Source organism: Trichosurus vulpecula, chromosome 4, assembly GCF_011100635.1.
Source record: "Trichosurus vulpecula isolate mTriVul1 chromosome 4, mTriVul1.pri, whole genome shotgun sequence".
Classification (NCBI taxonomy): Eukaryota; Metazoa; Chordata; class Mammalia; order Diprotodontia; family Phalangeridae; genus Trichosurus; species Trichosurus vulpecula.
The window spans coordinates 193,094,833-193,121,205 of NC_050576.1; the positions used below are offsets into that span (position 1 = coordinate 193,094,833).

General features: G+C 37.6%; 1 protein-coding gene across 1 annotated transcript in view; it reads right to left on the bottom strand.

Moving 5' to 3' along the window:
• Nucleotides 1–26,373, bottom strand: part of NSF (N-ethylmaleimide sensitive factor, vesicle fusing ATPase) — a 191,256-nt gene that overhangs the window by 26,167 nt on the left and 138,716 nt on the right. The window contains 2 exon segments of the mRNA XM_036755634.1: nucleotides 20,269–20,348; nucleotides 22,967–23,033. Of these exon segments, the coding sequence (XP_036611529.1) occupies nucleotides 20,269–20,348; nucleotides 22,967–23,033 (147 nt within the window).

Sequence of the window (26,373 nt, forward strand, 5' to 3'; positions counted from 1 at the left end):
AATGACTTCAGTTTGACTCTTGTTTCAGATACTGTGTCACAGGCCAGTCACTTAACCCTCTGAGCCTCAGTTTCTTTGTCTGTAAAAAGGGGTAACAGTAGCACCTACCCTATAGAGTTGTCATGAGGACCAAAGAAGGATATAAAGTACTTTACAAACCTTAAAGAGACATAAAAATGTAAAGTGTCGTGATGATCATGATTAAGAGCTATTACTAGAATTTCATTTTGCTGTTAAAGATGGCAAACTCTTGAGTGCAAGGATTATATCTCCCTTACCTCTCTCCTTCCCTTAGTGCTCCGCACAGGGTAAATGCTTAAAAAATAGCCCCTGAACTGAATAATAATGATAGCAGCAGCAGCAGCTCATGGTTATACAGTGCTTGGCAGCATTCCCAGCCCTCTCCTTCCAGAAACTATGGGGTAGGGAGTAAAAAGATCAGAAAATCATAGGATTCAGGGCTTGGAGATCATCCAGTCCAGTACCCTCAGCAAAGATACTATTATTCCTATTTTCAAGGAGAGGATACTGGACAAAAGGGAAGTTAAAGTGGCCTGGCTGACAACTCATGTATGTTTTGGATGTGGTAGAGCTGGAATGAGCATAAATCAGAAGTCCTTTCCATTGCACCAAACTGGTCCAGATACTCAGTACTGGTTTGAATGTAGGCTATAAACCCCTTGAAATGATCTTTCTTTGAAAGGATATATATATATATATATATATACACACACATATATACAATATGTATATGTATATATATTTATATTTACATATGTATGCATCATAAGAGATGCAGTGGAAATCAATTACAAAAAAAAAGCACATTAAAGAAATCTTAAAAGAAAAATGTATATTTCTTTTAATTAAAATAATGTTTTCATTCATTTTTTTTCTTATCACACTTCTCTGTCTATATCACTTTCATTGTTATTCTTGTCTTCCTGATCTTACTGCCATATATCATTAATACTGCATTTCCTTCCTATTTTTATATTGTTGGTAATTTCAACATGGTTACAGAATCACAGAATTTTAGCCTCTTGGAAAGCATCTAGTCCAATCCCATAATTTTACAAATGAAAAAACTCATGGCCAAAGGGATCAAGAGTCTTGCCTAAGATTACAAAGTTGATGCTAGATCAAGTTAATGGTAGAACTAGGATTAAAATCCCAGCTGTGAGGTACCGTTATTCAAGATACTGATTGGGTTATTAGAGTAATACAAATGGTAAAGTAGCAACTAAAATGAAGCAGGTAAGAAAGAGGCAAAATACATGGAGTTGTCTTCCTCTATTTCCTTCAGGTTCTTTTTAACTGGTCAGGGCAAAAAGTATTACGGCACGATGGACAGAGAAGTGGGCCTGAAGACAGAAACACTTGAAATTGACTTTTGTTTAAGACAGTGTATGACCTCAGGCCAGTCACTTAACTCTCTGAGCCTCAGTTTCTTTACCTGCAAAAGGGATAACAACAGTAGCACCTACCTTACAGAACTGTCATGAGGCAAGTTAGGCACAATGTGAAAATTGCATTTACTGGGCCCAAAAGTGACTTTAAGCCTTTACTATAACATTCATTTATTCATCGACAACCACTTATTAAGTCTCTAGAAGTAGTTTACCACTTAAAGTGCTTTACTGCCATACTCCACTAATAGCAAAGTTTTCATAAAAGTTTTCATAAAACTAGCTACAAGTTAGAGTTGATACAAAGATGACTTAAGACATTGGCCCTTGTGCTCATGGGGGAAAGAGGGAGGGATATGACCATATACAAACAATGCAACATTATGTTATGAGAAATATTATAAGAAATTGTAAAAGTTTCTCTCTTTTCCTAATTTCTTCTCTATTTCTTCTCTCCTATCTCTTTACTCTCATAGAGCAAACAAAATAGCCCAAACCTCCGACCAGGCCCTAAGTTTGTCTTTTTTTTTTATTTTTAAATCCATGTTTGACTCTTGAAGCCATTAAGGTTGTGAAGGGACAGTGATTTCGCCCCTGCTCCCCACAACTATAAAGCTGAATAGAGTATAATAGCACCATAAGAAAGGTATGAAAGCCTATTTGATATCGAAGAAAGGAAAGATCATTCCTGACCTGGCGAAAAGGAGCTGAGTAAAAGACTAATGAAGGAGGCGGCATGTGAACTGGGATTTTTAAGATTTCAAATGGCGAATACAGGCTAGGAAAGAAGGCATCCTAGGCACAGGGAACTGTGTGAGCAAAGGCATATTAGTGAGAATGTACAAGAGAGCACTGTGATAAATACAAATCAAATGACCTCACAAAATAAATACATATGGGCTATGGAGAACAAAATTTTCTTGCATTAAAATTATATGTATTGATACTCTTGAGCGTTATGCCATTGGTGACTGCCTGCCTTTCTTCAGACATTAATGATCTACTATTTTAAAAATCAGAGGTAAAACAGTGTTGAAAATCCTGATTGCTCACAATTAGACAGTCTAAAAAAAGGTATGATTTCTAGACTCATTTCACAACAACTAGCTCAATAGGAAATGGGCACCACTTGTTTTGCCATCTATTTTTCCCTATGGTTCAATTAGTTTTTCCTTTAGGCATTTAAAAATTCTGTTGTATGCATATTTAAAATTGATACTATTTTACCTTACCTATCCTCGAGTATCTTTAAATCCTGTGTATATTAAACCTTCCTTCTCCTAGTTCATATAAGAGGTTCATGAGATACCCTGTTCCCCTTAGCCAACCTTTCCTGACATGTCCCCACTATGATAAACAGTTTCTTTCTTCTTCATTTAATAATAAGTTAGCATTTATATAGTGTTTTAAGATTTGCAAAGCACTTTGTATAAGTTATCTTACTTGATCCTCAAGACAACCCTATGAAGTAGATCTATTATTATCCCCATTTAAGAGATGAGGAAGCTGAGAGAGGATGTTATGACTTGCCCAGGGTCACACTGATAGTCTCTGAGGGAAGATTAGAAACCAGGTCTTCCTGACTCAAAGCCTGCTGTGCCACCACCTGCCTTTAAAAAGAAGATAATTTCCCTGTTTAACTCTTTCAACTCTGTCTATTTTTACGATTGCCTGATCCAGGTAATGATTGCTACAGCAGCTTTTTTTTTTTTAGAATTAGTTGAGGCATAATTTATTCTTCTCCAACCACTCACCATAACTCTGTGTGTATACTTCAAAAGTACTCCTTTTAAAGAGAATATTGTTGGATTTTACTTTCTAATCCATCCTGCCATCCTCCCCTACATTTATGTTTATGATTTTCAGGCATGCTTTTTCTTTTATCTTGTCTAATTACAATATTTCTTCCCTTTGTCTTCCCATCGCTCTCCTTTTAAAAAGAAGGTAGTTGAATCAACACTAGCTATCTATATTTGGAGTGGTCAGCCTCTATTCCTTTGTCCTTCTTCTTTTCACCTAGCCCAGACATAATTTACTAGGTTTTACTCTTTTATTAATACCCCTCCATATCATTTGTTCTGAATAGATGAAATTTGATTGGTTTGTAACTATTCACACCCCAATTTTCCCTCTCTCTGAAACCACACTTCTTATCTTTCTGTCCCTGTCTATTTCCTTGCTGATTTTAATCTATTATATACTAAAGTCTGTGTTCAGCCTTCTTTCTCCTAGTTCATATATGAATGAGATTCAAGAGATATCTACCCCTCCTACCATATCACCTCTATATTTGTGTATTAATATGATATGCTCCTATTATGAGAAATACTAAAAGTTTCTCCCTTTGCTTAATTTCTCCTCTTGTTGATATAAGCACTTGATCACATTTTAGGCCTTCCAAACTGAACTAGTATAGTAGTTATCTTTCTAGGCTTCTCTTATGTCCTATGTTTGTATTTCAAAGATTCTACCCCACTTCGGTTTTCTCAACAGGAATGGCTGAAAGTCCTTTATTCTGTTAAAACACCATTTCCCTGTTTCCTAACCTTGTAGAAGTACACTTAGTTTTCAAGATCTATTTAGTTTTAGGCTTTGTTCTTTTGCATTTTAGTCTATAATTTTCCATTTGGCTCACACAAGACTTGAAGATCAGAAGCCGCAATACAAGGACACTCTCAAGGTCTCTCTAAAGAACTTCGGAGTAAACCATAAGATACTGGCACAGGGCTACCCAGCATGGCATGCCTACATCAAAGAAAGTTATGAGACAAATAGAATTGCAGTAGCTTAAAAGAGACACAAAATGTGCAAATTTAAAGCCATCCCCACTCCAAATGTTTATATGGACTATTTATTTGTGCCTGACCTGTGGTAGAGCCTTTTGAGCTCATATTGGTTGAACCAGTTACAGCAGGAAAACACTGTACCTTGATCCCAACACAATGACACCCTATTACCTTTCCCTTCAAGAAGTTAAGTTTTGTGTGATACTTATTGTGATTCATTGCTACTTCATCTTTTTCTTCCTGGGTGCTTGCTATGGTTTTTTTTTTTTTAATTTGACTCTGGACTTTGAATATGCTATTTCAACTGCTTTTCAAATTATTTTCCTCCTAGGAAGTGTCTAGTAGATTCTTTCAATTTTCTCGTGGCCTTTTGGCTATCTGTAACAGTTCTGAGCAGGTTTCTTTTGTGATTTCTTGAATTATGCCATTAAGGTTTTTTTTTTTGTTTGATCATGGTTTTCCATGAGTCCATTGATCCTTAAATTATCTCTCCTTATCCTGTTTTCGTTTTTTGATAGCAGAGATCTTCCTTGTTCTAATTTTTTGAATTTTGACTTTGTTCAAGTATTTCTTGTTGCTGAGTTATATTTGCTCCATTCTATCCTTCCACATATCAGCGGCATGGGTACTGCTCACTTTTTATTCTAAGTTTTTTATTCTCTTACCAAGAATTCTAGTTTCATTAGTGGCCAATCCATTCTTCTTTTTTCTGAAGTTCTTCTCTTGATTATTTTATAACTATTTCTTTCCTAGGAGACTTTATCTTGGGGTTCTTTTAACCCATTACATTTCTTCATTGTAACATACTTGCTCTCCCCATCCCTCTCCCCCATTTGCTCTTGCATACCACTTCAGATCTTGAATTAGAACTTTTTCCAAAGCCGGAATCTGCCCTCTACAGAACTGTTGGAGGGGGTAGGTAGGTCAAGGTGTTTTCCTGATGTAGTATCAGGGCTACATCTTGCTTCTTCTTCAGTCAGTAATCTCTTGCCCTTTGATCCCTGGATAGGTGGTTAAATGGGTCTAGGCTCTGCTTTCTTCTATAGCCTTGGCCTGGGATTTCAATCCCAGCCCATGGCCTGGAAGTGGACCCAGATCTAGTACTAAGTTTCACCTACTGCCATGGTCCGTAAGTTCTATTTTCTGGAGCTTCCCTGATGTTTACTCTGGCCCTATGTATTTCTTATGTAGTCACCTAGGAGGTTCACGGTTCAGATCTCAGGCACTGAAGCATACTAATAAGCCTGGATTGTGCAAGTTTCAAGCTGAACTCCTAAGGCATTCTCAGACCCCTACGTGAGCTAGCATAGGATATTTCTCTGTGTAGTCACCTACCCAGGTCCATGGCTTCAGGTTTCTTTCCCAATCTGCCCCTTCAGGAGATAGTACTAGCTTCAGGTTGGTTTCCTACTATATCTCCCAACACTCAGGCACTCTGTCTGGCCTTGGCCTGATTTCCTTACCGCAGTCCCCAAACAGGAGGTCTGTGCCCCTGAAGCTGCAGCCTATGTTTCAGTATCCATCTCCTTGAGCTATCCTTTGTATAATGGAAGATTTCTTTGGTTGTATTTCATTTGGTGCTCTTCTTAATTTTATATAGGTATTCCTCAGCAGATTTAGGTTTGCCTAGAATCCTTCACATAGCAACCTTCACTGGAAGTCCATTCACCATTGTTGAGAAGGGTGGGTGAGTTAAGCTGAAGGACAGATAGCAAGGACCAGGGATTCTTAGGATGCAACAGGAAGTCAGGTGGTAATGGGTATTAGAAGCCATATGCACCAGAAAGCCAGGAGCCTGGAGGGGTCTAGACCACAATCACTGGGAAAGGGAGCTCTTAGAGCAATCTGAGCAGGAAGTGGGTTCGGGTCAGGGGAAGGTATCCCATACCACTTCCAATGACATCTGTCTTCCTGCAGTTAATGATAGAAACCTGGGCAGGTAGGGGTTGGAGGATCATTGGAGGAAGAGGTCCCATTCAGTTCAGGTGGTCTCTGAACTCTGTGCCCCATTGTAGGGGAGGGGCACCTCTTTAAACTCTAGTCCTATCAGCAGAGGAGGTGCTCTTGTTTCTTTTAGGGCTTGTGCCACTCCCAAATAGCTGTTCTTTAGAAATAGAAAGGCCAACAACCTGACATTAAAAATATGGGCATATATGAAAAGTAACATCCAAAATACTACATATGCTTTACAACACAACATGCTATGCTCTAGGTTGTTGCCTACTTTGCTAATCCTGACTCCAGTTATAGTTAATCTTTTCAGTGGGTGCTGACTTACTCTGTAAGATTAATACTTCCCTGAAAACAAGGTAAGTATCTTCTAAACTATATTGTAGTTCACCAGAGCCTTTCACTGGTATATCTTACTTTTAACATTTTTATATGTGAAAATCCACATTTACCAAGCCAACAAACTAATACTTTTTATAAAAGGATTCATCAAAGATTATTATGAATAAGTAACATTTTCAACCATGGTTCTATTTTAAAATGTAATTTCCAAGTAACTTTTTAAGGCATATACATTTAACACATATAAAGTATAAAGCAAGGTACCTAACACCAATATATATATATATATATATATATATATATATATATATATATATATATATATATATACAGAATGTAGTTAATATTTGATTATTATACTCGCTTAATAATGAATTCATATGCTGATAAATCATTTCCCTTCTATTTCCAAGTGGGGAAGTTAAGCCATTCAGTATCAATCATCACTCAGAATTTTTCCAACAAAAAAACTGTCTCAAATGCAAAACAGTCAGTATATCAGCAATAATACTTGCAAGTTTATCTGGCAAAATGTCTGATCTTTCCTAAAGTAGAGATATAGCTTATTGAGTCATACTGAAGTCATTAGCCATGGTTAATTTTGAACAGATAAAGAGAGACTCCTGTGCAAGCCTGCACAATTTTCATTCTTCCATTATCTATTTATTTCACCAAAACCACCCAAAGTAGGGAGAGAAAAATGCTCCATATTAGTTAAGACTTAATCATATTTCCAAAGTAAAACTGCATTATATTTCTTTTTAAAAAACTGTTTTTGAATTTATTTAGTATTTTATCCCCACCCCCAATTACAAAAATAACTTTTTAAACAATTGTTTACTAAACTTTGATTTCCAAATTCTCTCCCCTTCTCCTCCACTGAGAAGATAAGCAATTCGATATAGGTTATACATGTGTAGTCATGAAAACATTTCCATATTAGTCATATTGTGAAAGAAAATATAGACAAAAAAAGCCTCAAGAGAAATGAAGAAAGTAAAAACGTATGGTTCAATTTGTATTCAGACACCATGAATTCTTTCTCCGGGGATGAACAGTATTTTTCATCATAAGTCCTTCAGAGTTGCAATATTGCTGCTACTTTGTACACAGTACATTTCACTTTGCATCAGCTCATGTAAGTCTTTCCAGGTTTTTGTGAGAGCATCTTGCTTATCATTTCTTACAGCATAATAGTATTCCATCACAATCACATACCACAATTTGTTTAGCCATTCCCTAATTGATGGGCATGCCCTCAATTTCCAATTCTTTGCCACCAGAAAAAAAGCTGCTATAAATATTTTTGTATATATAAGTCCCTTTCCTTTTTGTTTTTTTCTCTCTTTTGGGATACAGACCTAGTCGTTAAACGGTATACATGATTTTTTTTTTAACTTGGCATTGAATTAATTTACACACCAGTCAAGTTGTAGAGAAGAATTATGCCCAATGGAATGAATCACGAGAAAGAAGAAACAGAACCAAAAAAAAAACCCAAAAAACACAACCCAACAACAAATACAAAAGAGAGAAAAAAAGGGGGGGGGGAAGGCAAGCATGAAGTATGCCTCAATCTGCATTCATACTTCATAGTTCTTTCTCTGGATGTAGATAGCACTCTCCATCGTGAGTCCTTTGGAGCTGTCTCTGCATATTGTGTTGCTGAGAAGAGCAAAGTCTGTCAGGGTTAGTCATCACAGAATCCATATATCTGTGGTTGTGTATAATGTTCTCCTGGCTCTGCTCCACTCACTCAGCATTATGTCGTGTAGGTTCTTCCAGGTTGTTACGAAGTCCGTGTCAACCCCATTTCTTACAGCAAAACAGTATTCCATTACCTTCATATACCACAGCTTGTTCAGCCATTCCCCAATTGATGGGCATCCCTTTGATTTCCAATTCTTAGCTACTACAAAAAGAGCCACTATAAATATTTTTGTACATATGGGTCCTTTTCCCACTTGTGTGATCTCTTTGGGATACAACCCTAGGAGTGGTATTGCTGGGTCAAAGGGTATGAACATTTTTATAGCCCTTTGGGCCTAGTTCCAAATTGCTCTCCAAAATGGCTGGATCAGTTCACAACTCCACCAGCAATGTAACAATGTTCCAATTTTCCCACATCCTCTCCAGCATTTATCGTTTTCCTGTTTTGTTATTTTAGCCAATCTAACAGGAGAGAGATGGTATCTAAGAGTTGTTTTGATTTGCATTTCTCTAATCAGCAGTGATTTCGAGCATTTTTCATATGTCTATAGATATCTTTAATTTCTTCCTCTGAAAACTGTCTCTTCATATCCTTTGACCACTTCTCAATTGGGGAATGACTTGTATTCCTATATATTTGGTTCAGTTCCCTGTATATTTTGGAAATGAGGCCTTTATCAGTGACACTAGTTGTAAAGATTTTCTCCCAATTTTCTGCCTCCCTCCTAATCTTTGTTGCATTGGCTTTTTTTGTACAAAAACATTTCAATTTAACATAATCAAAATTATCCATTTTGCATTTTGTAATGCTCTCTATCTCTTGTTGGGTCATGAATTCTTTTCTTTTCCATAAATCTGATAGGTAAACTATTCCTTGCTCTCCCAAATTGCTTATAGTTTCAGCCTTTATTCCTAAATCATGAACCCATTTTGACTTTATTTTAGTATATGGTGTAAGATATTGGTCTACGCCCAGTTTCTGCCCTACCATTTCCCAATTTTCAAAGCAGTTTTTGTGAAATAGTGGATTCTTAGCCCAGAAGCTGGCCTCTTTGGGTTTATCAAAGAGTAGATTGCTGTAGTCGTTGACTTCTCCATCTTGTGTACCTATCCTATTCCACAACTCTGTTTCTAAGCCAGTACCAGGTAGTTTTGATGACTGCTGCTCTATAGTACAGTTTAATATCTGGTATGGCTAGGCCACCTTCTCTAGCATTTCTTTTCATTTATACCCTAGATAGTCTAGACCTCTTGTTCTTCCAGATGAATTTTGTTATTATTTTATCCAGCTCTGTAAAATAATTTTTTGGTAGTTCAATTGGTATGGCACTGAATAGATTGATTAATTTAGGTAAAAATTGTCATTTTTATTATATTAGCTCGGCCTAACCATGAGCAACTGACATTATTCCATTTATTTAGATCTGACTTTATTCGTGTAGAGAGTGTTTCATAATTATGTTTATACAGGTGCTGGTTTGTCTTGGCAGATAAACTCCCAAATATTTTATAGTGTCTACAGTAACTTTGAATGGAATTTCTCTTCCTATCTCTTGCTGTTGGGCTTTGTTAGTAATGTATAGGAATGCTGAGGATTTATGTGGGTTTATTTTATATCCTGCAACTTTGTTTTAAAGTTGTTTATTTCAAGTAGTTTTTTACTTGATTCTCTAGGATTCTCTAAGTAAATCATCATATCATCTGCAAAAAGTGATAATTAACTTCTTCTTTGCCTATTCTAATTCCTTCAATTTCTTTTTCTTCTCTTATTGCTACAGCTAACATTTCTAGTACCAAATTGAATAGTAGGGGTGATAATGGGCATCTTTGTTTCACCCCTGATCTTATTGGGAATGCATCTATCTTATCCCCATTACAAATAATACTTGTTGATGTTTTTAGGTAGATGCTGTTTATAATTTTAAGGAAGGCTCCATTTGTTCCTATGCTTTCTAGTGTTTTTAATAGGAATGGGTGTTGTATTTTGTCAACGGCTTTTTCTGCATCTATTGAGATGATCATATGGTTTCTGCTAGTTTTGTTATTGATATGGTCAATTATGCTAATCATTTTTCTAATATTGAACCAGCCTTGCATGCCTGGAATAAATCCTACCTGATCATAATGTATTATTCTGGTGATAAGTTGCTGCAATCTTTTTGCTAATATTTTATTTAAAATTTTTGCATCAATATTCATTAGGGAGATTGGTCTATAATTTTCTTTCTCTGTTTTGACTCTACCTGGTTTGGGTATTAGTACCATATTTGTGTCATAAAACGAATTTGGTAGGACTCCTTCTTCATCTATTTTCCCAAATAGTTTACAAAGTACAGGAATTAATTGTTCTTTAAATGTTTGATAGAATTCACATGTAAAACAGTCTGGCCCTGGAGATTTTTTCCTAGGGAGTTCATTGATGGCTTGCTCAATTTCTTTTTCTTAGATGGGGTTATTTAGAAATTTTACTTCCTTTTCTGTTAACCTGGGCAATTTATGTTTTTGTAGATATTCATCCATATCTCTAAGGTTGTCAAATTTATGGGCATATAATTGGGCAAAATAATTCCTAATTATTGCTTTGATTTCCTCTTCATTAGAGGTGAACTCACCCTTTTCATTTTTGATACTGGTAATTTGATTTTCTTCTTTTTTTTAATCAAATTAACCAAAGGTTTATCAATTTTATTGTTTTTTTTTCATAAAACCAGCTCTTTGTTTATTTATTAATTCAATAGTTTTCTTGATTTCAATTTTATTAATCTCTCCTTTGATTTTCAGTATTTCTAATTTGGTATTTAATTGGGGATTTTCAATTTGTTCTTTTTCTAGCTTTTTCAGATGTATGCCCAAATCATTGATCTCCTTTTTCCCTATTTTATTCATGTAAGCATTTAGAGATATAAAACTTTCCCTAAGAACTGCTTTTGCTCCATCCTCTAAGTTTTGGTATGTTGTCTCATTATTGTCATTCTCTTGAATGAAGTTATTAATTGTTTCTCTGATTTGTTCTTTGGCCCACTCATTCTTTAGAATTAGATTATTTAGTTTCCAATAATTTTTAGCTTATTTTTCCATGGTTCTTTGTTACAAATAATTCTTATTACATCATGATCTGAAAAGTATACTTTGACTACTTCTGCCTTTCTGCACTGGATTGTGAGGTTTTTATGCCCTACTACATGGTCAATTTTTGAGTATGTGTCATGTACCGCTGAGAAGAAAGTATATTCCTTTTTATCCCCATTTAGTTTTTTCCAGAGGTCTATCATATCTGCCTTTTCTAAAATTCTGTTCACTTCCTTAACTTCTTTCTTATTTATTTTGAGGTTAGATTTATCAAGTTCAGAAAGGGGAAGGTTGAGGTCTCCCAATATTATAGTTCTGCTGTCTATTTCTTCCTGTAACTCCCTTAACCTCTCCTCTAAGAATCTGCATGCCATACCACTTGGTGCATAAATGTTAAACAATGATATTACTTCATTGTTTATGGTGCCTTTTAGCAGGATGTAGTGACCTTCCTTATCTCTTTTAATTAAATCTATCTTTACTTTTTCTTTGTCTGAGATTAGGATTGCTACACCTGCTTTTTTTACTTTAGCTGAGGCACAATATATTTTACTCCAGCCTTTTACCTTTACTCTGTGTGTATCCCCCTGTTTCAAATGTGTTTCTTGTAAACAGCATATTGCAGGATTATGGTTTTTAATCCATTCTGCTATCTGCTTCCGTTTTATGGGAGAGTTCATCCCACTCACATTCACAGTTATGATTTCTATCTGTGTCTTTTTCTCCACCCTATTTCCCTGTTTATGCTTTTATTTCTCCCTTTCCCCTTCCACTCCTCACCAAAATTTTGCTTTTGACTGCCACCTTTCTCAATTTACCCTCCCTCTTTATTCCCTTCCCTTGTCTTACCATTTCCCACTTGCTACTTCTCCCCTCCCTTCTCCCCCCCTTTCCCCTCCTACTTCCTGTAGGACAAGTTAGATTTCTATACTTATCAGGGTATGTTATTCCCTTCTTGAACCAGATCAGATGACAGTGAAGATCAAATACTGCTCTTCTCCCTCCCTTCTTTCCCTCTACTAAAATGTGTTTTTGTGCCTTTTCATTTGGTGTAATTTACCCTTTTCTACTACCTCCTTACCTCCTCTCTCAAAGCTCCCCCTTTACATCTCTTATGTTTTTTATTCTTACATCAGTTATTTTATACAGACATTCACAGTCTATGTATATCCCTTTCAATTGTGGTAATAGCTGTACTATTCTCAAGATTGACATATATATGTATACATATAAAACATACATAAGATGATGTAATTCTATATAAACATGCAAATAATTTGCCCTTATTGATTAATAAGGTTTGTGGGGGCTTTTCCCCCGTTTACCTTTTTATGTCTCTCTTGAGTTTTGTATTTGGAAATCAAATTTTCCATTGAGTTCTGGCCTTTTCATCAGGAAGGTCTGGAATTCCCTTCTTTCGTTGAATGTCCATCTCCTTCCCTGAAAAATTATGCTTAATTTTGCTGGGTAGTTGATCCTTGGTTGTAGTCCCTGCTCCTTTGCCCTTCGGAATATCATATTCCAATTTCTCCTGTCTTTTAAAGTGGAAGCTGAAAGATCCTGCGTGATCCTGACTGTAGTTCCACGATATCTGAATTGTTTCTTTTTGGCTGCTTGCAGTATTTTCTCCTTGATTTTGTAATTCTGAAATTTGGCTATAATATTTCTTGGAGTTTTCAGTTTGGGATCTCTTTCAGGGGGTGATCGGTGAATTCTTTCAATGACTATTTTGCCCTCTGGTTCTAGGACTTCTGGGAAGTTGTCTTTGATAATTTCTTTGAAGATACTGTCAAGGCTCTTTTTTTCATCGTTGATTTCCGGTAGACCAATAACTATTAAATTATCTCTCCTGGATCTATTTTCCAGGTCACTTGTTTTCCCAATCAGATATTTCACATTTCTTTCTATTTTTTCATTCTTTACATTTTGTTTTACTACTTCTTGATGCCTCATAGAGTCATTAGCTTCCACTTGCTCAACTCTATTTTTTAATGAGTTACTGTCTTCATTTTGCTTTTGAGTCTCCTTTTCTAATTGGTTGATTTTACCTCTCAGGGTGTCATTTTCTCTATTTAGATTCTGAATCTCCATAGCCATTTCGCCAATCTTATTCTTTAGGGACTTGATTTCATCAATGGATTTTTTTTTCCATTTTTTTTCCCATTTTTTCTTTTACCTCCCTAATTTGGTTTTTGAAATCCTCCTTTAGCTCTTCCAGCAATGCTTTTTGGGCTGGAGACCAGTTCACATTACCTTTTGAGGTATCAGATGTGGATATAGTGTCATTGTTATAAATTGGTATTTTGATCCTGCCTGTCTCCATAAAAAGAATCAATGGTCCTCAGTTTTTTTGTGTTCTTCATGTTGCTTAGCCTTTCCCTGGCTTTAAAATAAATTTCTGCTTTTGGGGCTCAGGGCCCTCTGTCCCAGCTTTCTTATTCTGGGGATTGTGAGTCTCATTGTTAGCTTTGTGAATTATAGCCTTCAGTTTCCTGAGGTGTGGGGGAGGGGGTCTGGCTGCCCGAAATCTCCTCTTCCCCTGGGGTTGTTCTCCAGCACTGTTGCTCTTCAGCAATGGTCTCAGCTCTTTGTTGTTTGAGTTGGGTGTCTGGCACTTCCCCTGGGGGAGCAAGAGTATGTCTAGGCTCCTGGTGTTGACCCTTGCTGGCTCTGCCCCTCTGGGACTCAGGTACTCCCACTACTTGGCCACTGAAGCCCCACTTCTGTCTCCTCTATTCCAGCGTTGTTTTTTTTTTTTTTTCCCGAGGAATTCTCTGGGTGGGGAGGGGAGGGATTAGAGCCGTTTACCTGGCCATTATGTCTCCTGGAAGTTCATATCTTTGGGCTGCAAGCCTCAGGCGTTGGTATCTCACAGTAGGTGGTGTTGTGCTGCCTCTTGTTGCTTCCACAGAGTGCGGTCCTGTGTTGGGAGGCCTGGGGATCTCCGCTGGTTTCTGGTGCCCGGCTTTCTCCCAGCCTGTCTCCCATGTGGGTTTCCCGGCTGGTCGCTTCCGCTTTGGTCTGGAGCAGCTCCGCACACCCAGCACTCTCCAAGCCTACAGATTCATGCCTTCGGCCTTTCAGACTCTCCTGGTTGGGAATTGCCCCACTCAGACTTCTCGCGGTTTCTAACTCTCTCAAATCTGCTCAAATTCACTTTTTTATAGGAATCTGACAGAACTTGTGAGAGAGCTCCAGTAAGATGCTGTTTTCATGTGACCATCTTGGCTCCTATATGCATGATTTTATAGCCCTTTGGACAAAGTTCCAAATTGTTCTACAGAATAGTTGAATCAGTTCACAATTCTGCCAGCAATGCATTAATGTTTCATTTTTCCCGCATCTCCTCCAACATTTGCCATTTTCCTTTTCTGTCCTATTAGCCAATCTAATAGGGATAAGGCAGTAACTCAGAATTGTCTTAATCTGCATTTCTTCAATCAATAATGAGTCAGAGCATTTTTCATATGGCTATAGATAGCTTTGATTACTTCATCTGGAAACTTCATATCTTTTGATCATTTGTCAATTGGGGAACGGCTCTTATTTTCATAAATTGGACTCAGTTCTCTATATGTTTCAGAAATGAGGCCTTTATCAGAGAAACCTGTTTGAAAATTTTTTTTCACAGTTACTACCATTAACTATATTTCCCTCCATCCTATTCCTCCCCCTCCCTGTTTACTCTATTCCCTCTCTCCTTTCACCCTGTCCCTCCTTGAAAGTGTTTTGTTTCTAACTACCCACTCCCTTCTATCATCACCCCCCCTTCTCTTATGCTCTCCCCTTCCCATTGAGTGTGTATGTTATTCCCTCTTTGAGCCAATTCTGATGAGAGTAAGGCTCACTCCCTTCCCTTCTCCACCCTCTTCCCCTTCACTGTAAAAGCTTTTTCTTGCCTCTTTTATGTGAGATAATCTACCCCATTCTACCTCTCCCTTTCTCTTTCTCCCAGCACATTACTCTCTCACCCCTTAATTTTATTTATGATATTTCTTAAGCAGTACATAAAAAGCAACTTGGCTTAAGAGAGAACATTGATATTACAATAAAATCCAGTGAGAGGGAAGAAAAATCCACACCATGAGCATTTTTGTTTGTGCTTCTAGGCTACATCTGAGCATCACCATTGCTGGAAGCATTTTCCTACTGGTTCACACATCACACTGTTCCCAGCCCCACCGTCATATCCACCCATATCACTTCCTAAAGTAATGCTCCCTGTTTGAGAAAGTTGAGAGGGAAAAAAAAGCTATTCTTTTAACAACTTTACAAGTTAGCTAAAAATATGAATTATCAACATGCAGGCTTAAAAGGTGATACTACCATGAAGTTACATGAGCCTACTAGGAAGAATGGATGATCATTTTGTCATATTCAAATGACTTAAGCAGAGAGAACATTCTCTACAAATGATACTATTACTCCATTTTACATGTACAAATATGGCTCGAAATTTAATCAATCTATTTTCACCCTAGAGTGGGAAGCTGTTGTCATTTTCAGTCTTGCAGAGTTTCTTTTTTAAGTACTATAGTTTAGCGAAAACAGGGGGAGGTGAGTTGGGAAAGAAGCTAATGGAACAGGAATGAAAGAAAAAAATCATATACTCTCATATTCTGTTAAGAGGCACTTCAAGATTTACCCAGCCTTCCCATATGCACAAAAATATTTACACCAGCATTTTGTATCGTAGCAAAGAACTGGAAATAAAGTGGGTGTCAATCAAGTGGGGAATGGTTTAACAAATTATGGCATAGGAATGTATTAGAATATTGATGCACTGTAAGAAATGACAAAAAAGTCATGTTTAGAGAAACCTGGGAAGATTTATGAACTGATGAAGAGTGAAATGAGCAGACCAAGAGAACAATTTATATGAATACAATAATGTAAGACAGAACAACTGTGAATGTTTTAAGAACTTTGATCAATACAATTACCAATCACAACTTTAAAATATTGATGAAGCACACTTTCTACCTCTTGGTACAGAGGTGATGGACTAGATGTGCAGAATGAGGCATACATTTTCAGACACAGCCAATGTGTGGATTTGTTTGCCTGACTACACTTATCTGATCTGAAGGAGAGTTTTTATTTTGCAGGGGGAGGCAGCATTGTTGAGGGGAGAGAAAGTAGGTAGTGATGTCCTCCCCACCTCCATGAAAAATTGAAAATGAAACATTTAAACAATATACAGAAGAGAGAACATAAGAAAATTCAGAAGGTGCAGACAAGCAGTACAATTCTGGTACTATTGTGTTAAATTTCATTTACACTTAAAACTACACAAGAGAAGCTGTTACACTCCTTTTTTTTCTGTTCTTTGTACACTGAAATGTTCACACACATACTGATGTGTGTTCAGTTCATAATAGAAAAGAAAATTAAAAAACAGATTTACCCATCATTGGCTGCTTTACATAAGTACCCTTTCCTTCTAAGAATTAAAGACTAAAGCTTTCATTTTTCTAAACTGAAAGAAAATGTCTCTCCTTCCCACTCCACACCCCACCCCTCCTTCATTTTAATAAACCTGCAAAAACTTGAAAAGTCCTAGTGTCTAGTACAGGAGATGGTCCAGGAACATCACTGAAGTCTCGGAGCCTCTCCCTGCTCAGCTGGACATTTCCTAACACTGGACAAATTGTACCTCCAGCTCAGTGAGAGTGCACAGCAATGGTCTTTCACCCTCCAAGCTGATTGTTAGCTTTTCATTGGAATCAGCGGGGAAGCACATGTGAACCCTCTGGTGATGGTGAGCATGCCCTGCCTTGTGGGGCTCTGCATGTAGATGAAGCCGACTCTCAGTCTGGCTGAGCTGCCCTGCCTCATTCTCAGAGAAGCCCTTTTCTCCGGCTTGGCTCCCTGCTGGGCCAGCCCTTTTCAACCTTTCTATCCCCCCTCAATCTCTTCTCCTGCAGAACACAGAGAAACTTGATTAGAATAAAGACCTAGGGAACATGTTTTATTTTCCCTCGTTCAATCCATTTTAGAAAAGCTTTTAATTGGTTTTAAAAAGATGCTAAACAAAATGTGATGATGTTTTTCAGTCTTCATGATCTACGCACTCTACTTTTTATATTCTCAAGGGGACACCAAACCAATCATTAAGTTCTTTATGAAGCTAAATTTGAAACAAATCTACTCAACTCCAGGTTCACACAAGTCCAAGTATTTGTTTAGCAAAATTTAAACTATAAGGAACATTATGTTAGTGACTCGAGTCTGACATTCATTTTTAGACCTGCAGTGGAAGTGCAAACCCCCCAGACAATTACACAGGAGAACAGGAGGGTTTGTGAGCCAGCTTTAGTGAGCCAATTTACAATGCAGGGGGACAGGAGTGGGGGTAGGGAGTATCTTGATATACCGCACAGCTCCCCTGAAGTAATTGTCTTGCTTGGGCATGTGCACACATGATTTTTCTGGGTAGAATCATACCATATGAAAAATTAAGGCTTCTGTGTGGCTTATTATTACTGGATTGCATATCAGTGCAATTAAATTCTTTTTTTAGAAGAATGCCTACAGCTGAGCTGCTTATTGCCAAATTTCTTACCAATGACACTTGACAGTTCCCTGTTTCTAAAGTTTTGCCAAACTTCCAAAGTCTTACACCCTTAATATTTCACTGAAGAAATCCACCTGAAAAGCCTTCCTGATAATGGCTTGGAAAAGAAAATGTTTCTATTTTTCAATGACAAAAATTCCTGACATAGGATCTGCCTGAAAGATTCTCCTTACTTTCAGTAACAGTTTGAACTAATTTTAAAAGCATGTTAGAACACAGGATAATATTTTTTGGGGGGAATTATTGGCCACCCAGAAATAATGCAACTGTTCAATTCTCCCCTCCCACATCCAAATATAAAAAAGAACCATCTCACCTGGAAGCCTAGGTTACAATTACCAAATTCTGATTAAGAATATGACAACTGTTTGTGCTTTAAAAGACTTTAATGCCATTTACTATTTACCAGAGTACTGTATTTTATCCCCCTTCTATTATTTAATCACCATCATATATCTGTACTTTTACAATTCCTTAAAGAAATTCTGACTTATCTGATTATATAGTTGTTGCCTTTCAGCTTTGCCCCAAATTACATCAGATGTATTAAATATGCATTTCTTCCAACATGTGAGAAGCTTATGAAGTCCCATCTCTTTCTGAATCCTCCCTTGATAAATGTTTCCACTTACCAACCCTCCAAACAACATCACAAGTGTTCCCATTCATCCATTACTTATCAAACGCCTACTATGGTCCCTGTGCTATGGAGTATACAAGAAGAATGGGACAATCCTACCCTAAAATAGCTTACTATCATTTATAAATCTAAATAGCTCATTTTTGCTCTCATCCAATTTAAAGTGTACACTCTCCTTCTACATGTTTACCTCTATCAGTATTATCCGAGGTTGATTACAACAAATATTTCCAAGCGTGGAGCATGCTAAGTTTCATTTCGTACGTACAAAGTCTAGCACAGGGTAAAAATATATAAGTAAAAATATTCTGATGAGAGACATCTGTGGAAAATGGTGGCTCCTTTGTCCTACTTCCAGAACAAATTTCAACAGCAATTCTTGGTGGCTAGAAAAGTGTGTACCCTGGATAGTCCATCTGCCTAAGACTACCAAACTACGGCTGCAGGAAGAAAAATGGATCTCAGAAAGGATTTTTTAGGGATGGAAGACTGAGAAAGACTGATTTTTCATGTTGGTAACTTTAGATTTATGTGAATATTAGAAGAAACAGGGAATGGAAATTTGTATATTCTCTTCTCCAACCTAAGACCTGAGATAAGCTAAAATTCTAATTATTAAGTTTACAGAAGAATAATAAAAACCTCTCCAAAGTCTTTGTAAGTTACGTTCCTTTACACTATAATCCTGAATACGATGTTAAATTATTAGATTAAAAATTAGGTATATCAGATTAACATTACATTTTTCTGTGTCACTGAGATTAACTCCAGCCTTAGGCAAAAGATTAAATCATTCTTATTCCGAAGCACTGATATTAATGTTTTAAAGTCAGCACTTTAAAACTTTTCTATTTGGCTTCTGTCCTATCTTTAAGGTTACAGGATGAAACAAAGCTTGCTTACTTTGTCAATCAAGTGAATTTGTATTTTGTGATATAACCAATCAGGCTCCAAGTAGATTCTAGATCTTAATATTTCTAACTCACTCCTAAAAGTAAGAATGGTGATTTTGGTAGCATAATAGATTCTAACATATATGAGTAAAATATATTATGCATATTAATTAAAATCTGGACTGTATTCATGCTTCCCAAACACCTTTCCAAGTCAGTAAAGGATCAGAAAACCAACAATCTATATAAATATAATTGAATTTTTAAAATATCTTCATGAGATAATTCCAACTTTCTCCAAACACAAACTTTTAGAAAGTTCAACCTAAAGGTGAATGAGAATGGGTAGGTGCGTGTTCAATCTATTTTAGGTCCAAAGCATGACCTCTCATAGGTCCTAAACACAACAACAGAAATGGTGGGGGAATTTTTTTTTCTTCATTTAAAAAATGATTTCAAATTGATAAACAAAAGGCTCTGATAAATTAATCTGAAAGACTGAAATACTGGAAAGGTCTATAGAAGAAGACCCTGCTCATGGAGATGCTCAAGAAAACAGAAAACTGTTTAAGATCAGGTTTTAAGTTCTGCCTCTGACACATACTAGCTGTGTGACCATTCAATGAACATCGCAGTGCCCCTAGGCAACCCTCTAAAACAGTAAATTAAAGAGAAACTGCTGATCTATACTAGTGTAGGGAGTTTCCACACTTGGAGTTCTGGACTTTCCACATTGATGAAATCACAGGTCAGTAGCAAAAACAAAAAAACAATAACAAAACTCCCCAAAATTTAACTTTACTCAGCAACAGTGCAGCAATATGTATGCCTTTTATAAAACACTAATGAACATTTCCATTACTTACTGAGCTTTATTAAAACTGATTTTTACCTGAGGTGGTGCCTTCTTCAGTAATACAAGAAGGGCCTGCAATACTAGATTGGAAAATCTTGGTCCAATAGGGACATAATCTAGAAGAGAAAAACGTATGCTTGTGGATTAAAAACACATATGTACGGATTTTGAGAGTTCAGATTCTTATTTATCAACAAGTACACCTATGCTAAGCAATAATCAACTATCCCCCAAAGCAAGGCAAAAAGTATAAGGATGATGAGGAAAAGACTGGACATCATGCCAAATGAACCTCAATTGAAAGAAGTAGAGATGGTTAGCATAGAAAAGACTTATAATGGTGAGGACATCATAGCTATCTTGTACTTGAAGGGCTATCACTATGTACAAGAGCCTGGTTCTGTCTGGTCTCAGAAGGAGAATGAGGTGCAGTTCATGAAAATCTCAGGGGTATATTTAGGCTCAATGTGAAGAAAAACGTTCTAACAACTAAAACTGCTCCAAATTGGAATGGGCAGCCTAAGATTTCCCATGAAGGCAGGTCTTTAGGAAGAATCTAGAGGAGATTCTAGGTCAAGTGCAGACTAGACTTGACCTTAGAGGCTCCTTTCATTCTAAGATTCTGTGACTTTGATTTTATTAAGCAGTTTTGAGGAATTAGCAAAAATTGTAAGAATTCAGTTCCATGAATACAGAATTAAAATTAAAATGAAGGAATATAAATTACAGTAAGATAAATAAGAAAACATTTATTAAATTATTTATTAAATAATATTTAAATCAATTACTACATATTATGTGCATAAGGTATTTCTATGTAATTAAATAAAAGCAAAGACATAAGAATTTGGCCAACATTACCTATCTATTTAACACCTTAAGCAGAGGTGGGGAAGGTGGGGCCTCCAGCCACATGTGGCCTTCTTGGGTGTGGCCTTTTGACTGAGTCCAAGTTTTACAGAACAAATCCTTTTATTAAGAGGATTTGTTCTGTAAAGTTTGGATTCATTCAAAGGGCTGCACTTGAGGACCTAGAGGGTCAAATGTGGCCTCCAGGCTACAGGTTCTTCATGCACTGGGATGCTCCCCTCCACCCCCTTAAGATTTACCCACTGGGTTAAAGCTAAGAGAAAGGATTATAATAACCTATAGCCTGAGAAGGTTCTTCTTTTGATTAGAATGAGGTTAAAACAACTGCTCAGTGCTTACAAATATGCTTTATCGGTAGTGTTGTTATTACAGTATATCATACTGAATTCCCCTTGACTTCTGTTTTTAACTTTTCTGCATTATGCGTGCAATCGATTTCTCCCTAGTACCCAAGGGCTACATAAATATGGAAGGTGTGCAGTGGTATGTTTGGCACCATCTCCCCAGTCTAGATGTTGGGAGAAGGTAGAGCACGAATAATAGCTACCTAGTATGATGGAAGGGGCCACCTCGATTAACATGGTCTGCTACAAGAGGAAACCAAGGAGAATGTGGGCATATGGCCAGCACACAAAGAGCAATGGCAGTGCACGTGAATTGCTGGCAGTCAACTACAAAATACAACGTACTGAGGCAAATGTTCCAGGTCCTGCTCTGTTCTTTTTAGGGGGGATGGGTGGTGGGATATGGGCTTCCCTGCTGCAACCTAACTTTTAGACAGTAATTCAGAAAGGCAGCAAGCAGAATGTGAAGATGGCTGTGCTACCTGATAATTAAAACAGACCCACTAGCCCATAAACTCCACCCATCGTCACTGACAAAAATCCCAAGCCCACTTTACACACTCCACTCAAGCTACATGTTTTGTTACTTTTCCCCCTTCATGGCTCCAGGGTGGTCAGAAGCCCCAGAGTGAGGCCTACAGAGGTCTAAGGAAAATAGCAGAGTGCAGTATGTGGCCAGACCAGGGAAGTTCAGATGCTCAGGATCCCCATTTGGTTGTAGATATCTAAATGGAAAAACACCACTGACCTGATAGCTCAGCTCCCACCTCCCTTTCTAGCTTCAGTGGTCACATTCTATGATCTGGCTAGGCTGCTCTTGTCTCTGTCCCTCACGTGACACTCTAGGTCCCACCTCCACACTTGTGTACTGGCTTCTTCACCTGTCTCATAGAATCTCTCCTTCCTTCCTTCAAGATGAAGCTCAAGCAGTAACTTCTATGGATTCCTGCCAACAACTAGTGCCCTGTTTAACTACTTTGTAACTATTTTGTGTGTATGTGTATGAAGAATAAAGTAATTATAAAAACACACACACATACACACATAATTCCCGCCCCTGTCCCGCACATGTATCTTGGTTGCCTTCCCCATTAGGATGTGAACTTCTTATAAATAGAGATTATTTCATTCTCTGCATTTGTATCCCCAGCACCTAGTGTAGTGCCCGGTACATAGCAAGCACTTAATACACACTTGACTGGATGACTTTAGACTAAGAGATGTGGATTTTAACCTTGTACACAGGGTCACAGATTAAAAGCTTGAGTTATCCTAGACATCAGTTAGCCTAATTCCCTCATTTTACAGAGAAAGAAACTGAGGTAAAATGACTTGCTGAAGGTTAAATAGTAGGTGGTAGAGCCAAAATTTGATCCTTTGTCTCTAAAGCCAGTGCTGTTTCCACTGTATCTCATCAAAACTAAAATATTTCAATAGTCCATACTAAACTAAATTTATGAATACTCACTTTTCTTCTTTATAATAAAAGTGTTATACTGTACCATATATACACCACTCACCTAAAAGTCTCTCGATGTCATCCACAACCACACAGCTGAGCTGGGATTTATATGCATCATCAAAGATCTGTAAGAGAGCAAAACCACTTATTATTTTCCTGAGCTTCATAATTATGACAAATCCCAATAAAATGAACTTTAGTTATTATTATTATTAAACAATGCCTGAAGAAAGTAAAGTAAAACCTCATTAACTCACACCACACTCATTCAGAATTTCAGAATCCTAAAATGCTAAACTTGACATCATGTAGTCCAATCCCCTTATTTTATGGATTTGGAAACTGAGGCCCAGGGAGGGAAGCTGGCTTGACCAAAATGTCTCTAGTTAACCAAAAAGTTTCTACTAGATCCCAGACTTCCTAATTATTCCAATGCTCCTTCTATTATGCCACAATCAATGTGTAATTTTCTAGGTAGATCTGAAGTTCACCTTTTATATTATCATATAGTCAGTCCACCAATTCTGAAATGTTTCTAACATCTGTCCCTTCTTTTCCATTACCATTTGGATCGCAGTTTTTTTAACAGGCAGGGAACTAATAAGGCATTTAATTCAACTCTTTGTTTTACGTAAGGGGGAACTGAGGCCCACAGGGTGAAGTGTTATCCCTGATCACGCAGGTCATAAGGTTCAGAAGAAGGATTCAAGCTTGAAAGTTCTGACAACAAATTCAAGGATCTTTCCACCATATCACACTTCTGTTCCTCCTCACTCACACTTTTTACCCAAACTATTTTAAAAGGTTCCTAAGTAACCTCCCAAATTCCCATATATTCTACATATCATCAGCAGGTTATCCAGCTCTGGTTTTGTCCCTATGCAGCTCAAAATGAAACTCCAGTTTACAGCCATCTCCAATTGCCAATCAGATAATTCCACTTTGATATCCCCTTATCACTTCAAACTAAACCTGTCTAAAACTGAACTCACTTCCTTGCCCTGCCCCCTAAAGAGCTTCCTTCCTAATTTCTCTAAGTCTACCTTGGTAAGAGCTATCAATTCTCCCAGTCACCCAGGAAGAAACCATAATATCATTTTTGATTTCGGGAATTGCTTGATTTTTGATGGTTGCAAGATCCTCTAGTTCAACCTCATTTTAGAGATGCACCGAAGGCCATAGAAATGAAGTGGCTAGTCTGAGGTCAGACAGGTAATATGTATATTATATTTGTTATTTTTGTTCAGTTGTTTCAGTCACATCTGACTTTCTATGACCCTATTTGGGGTTTTCTTGGCAAAGATACTAGAATGGTTTGCCATTTCCTTCTCCAGCTCATTTTACAGGTGAGGAAACTGAGGCAAACAGGGTTAAGTGACTAAGTAACAGGGTCACACAGCTAAGGTTCTGGGGGCAAATTGGGACTCCAGACCCGGTGCTCTATCCACTGTGCTACCATGTTGCCCTTCATCCATATTATAGAATGTTTCTCAAAACCAGTAAGAAAGGGGCACAACAAAGGGACTGGACTGCTTTCTCTTGAGGAGATTCTCTTCCCTTCCACAGGGCAGCAAACAACTTGCCATTTGGGCAGGTTAACAGGGACGATCTAAGGGAAGGGGTCAGATACTGGGAGTATTTGGGGTAAAAGACACAAGTCTCCAGGGCAGAGTGCACTGAGAAACAAAGCAAATGAGGGGACAGATAAGAAGTGAGAGGAGGGAGAATACAATTTAATTCAACTCAACCAAAATTTATTAAGTATCTGGAGCGTTTACTAAGGTAGGTACTAAGAGAAAATACAATCTGGAGATCAAAGGCTGAGAGCTGGAAGGAACTATAGAGATTATCTAGTCCAATCTTCTCATCTTACAGATGAGGAACCTGAAACCCAGAGAAATAATACGGTGCCTACTCGTAAAGTTTACAGTCTACTGGGGGATATGGTACAAATATGAATAACAATGATATAAAATGACAAGTGGTAAATGCATAAAAAATTTAAGTAAATTTCTACGCCCCATTGCCTGTGTATCTTATTTTTTAATTGCATGCAAAAACTTTTTTTTGTTTGTTTTTGAACATCTGATTTTAAAACTTTGAGTTCCAAAATCTCTCCCCTCTTCCCTTCCCACCCACCCTCCCTAAGAAGTTGAGCAATTCAACCTAGGCCACATGTGTATCATTATGTATAACCCTTCCATAATACTCATGTTGTGAAAGGAGATGAGAGGGGAGGGGGGTGATAGAGGGGAGGGTTGACTGGGGAACAGGGCAACCAGAATATACGCCATCTTGGAGTGGGGGGGAGGGTAGAAATGGGGAGAAAATTTGTAATTCAAACTATTGTGAAAATCAATGCTGAAAACTAAATATGTCAAATAAATAAATTTAAATTAAAAGGAGAAAGAGCTTCCCAGGTCTGAGGGGCATGGAGAACCAATAAAAAAAAAATTTAAGTAAAGTGCTCAATGAAATTTGAGGGAAAGCAACCTACAAGAAACAAGCATTTATTATTATTTTTGTCATTTTAGTCGTGTCCAACTCTTTCTTGGCAAAAATACTGGAGTGGGTTTGCCATTTCCTTCTCCAGCTTATTTTACAGATGAGGAAACTGAGGCAAAGTTAAGTGACTTGCCCAGGGTCACCCAGCTACTAAGTGTCTGAGGTCACATTTGAACTCAGGAAAATGAATCTTCCTGACTTCAGGACTGGCAGTCTATGCACTATGGCGCCACCTAGCTGCCCTGATAAGCACTACGTGCTAGGTACTGTGTTACGTGTTGGAAATACAAATACAAAAAATGAAATCATGTCTCTTTTCAAATAGCTTACATTCTATCAAGAGAGACAAGTACATATATAAGCATGTACAGAATAAATGCATATGAAATATATAATAAATACAAAGCAATTAAATATGAGTTAGGAAGAGAGAGAGCACTAGCAGTAAGTAAAGGCTTCCTCTGGAAGGTGGTGTTTGAGCTGCATCATGGAGAGAGGAAGTCTGTGAAGTAGAGATGAGTGCACTCCAGGCATGGGGGATGGTTTGGGCAAAGGCTTGGAGATGGGAGATAAAGCACCATGTGAGGAAAAACAAGACCAGTTTGGCTGGATTGTAGAGTATGGGAAAGGGAATAATATATAACAAAGCTGATAAGATAGGTTGGGGCCAGGCTGTGAAGTGCTTTAAAAGCCAAACAGAGGAGATTATGTCCTATTCTAGAGGCAACAGGGAGGCACTGGAGTTTCCTGAGTAGGGGAGTAATATGATCAGAGCCTTGCTTTAGGAAAATCATTCTGGCAGAAGTGTAGAAGCTAGATTGGAGTGAGAACGATTTAAGGCTGGGAAACCAACTAAGGAGCCACCTCAATCAACAATTAAAACAAGAGGTAACAAGGGCCTGAACTAGAGTGGTGGCTGTGTGAGGAGGGATCAAGGTGGAAGAAATGTTGTGAAGTAGA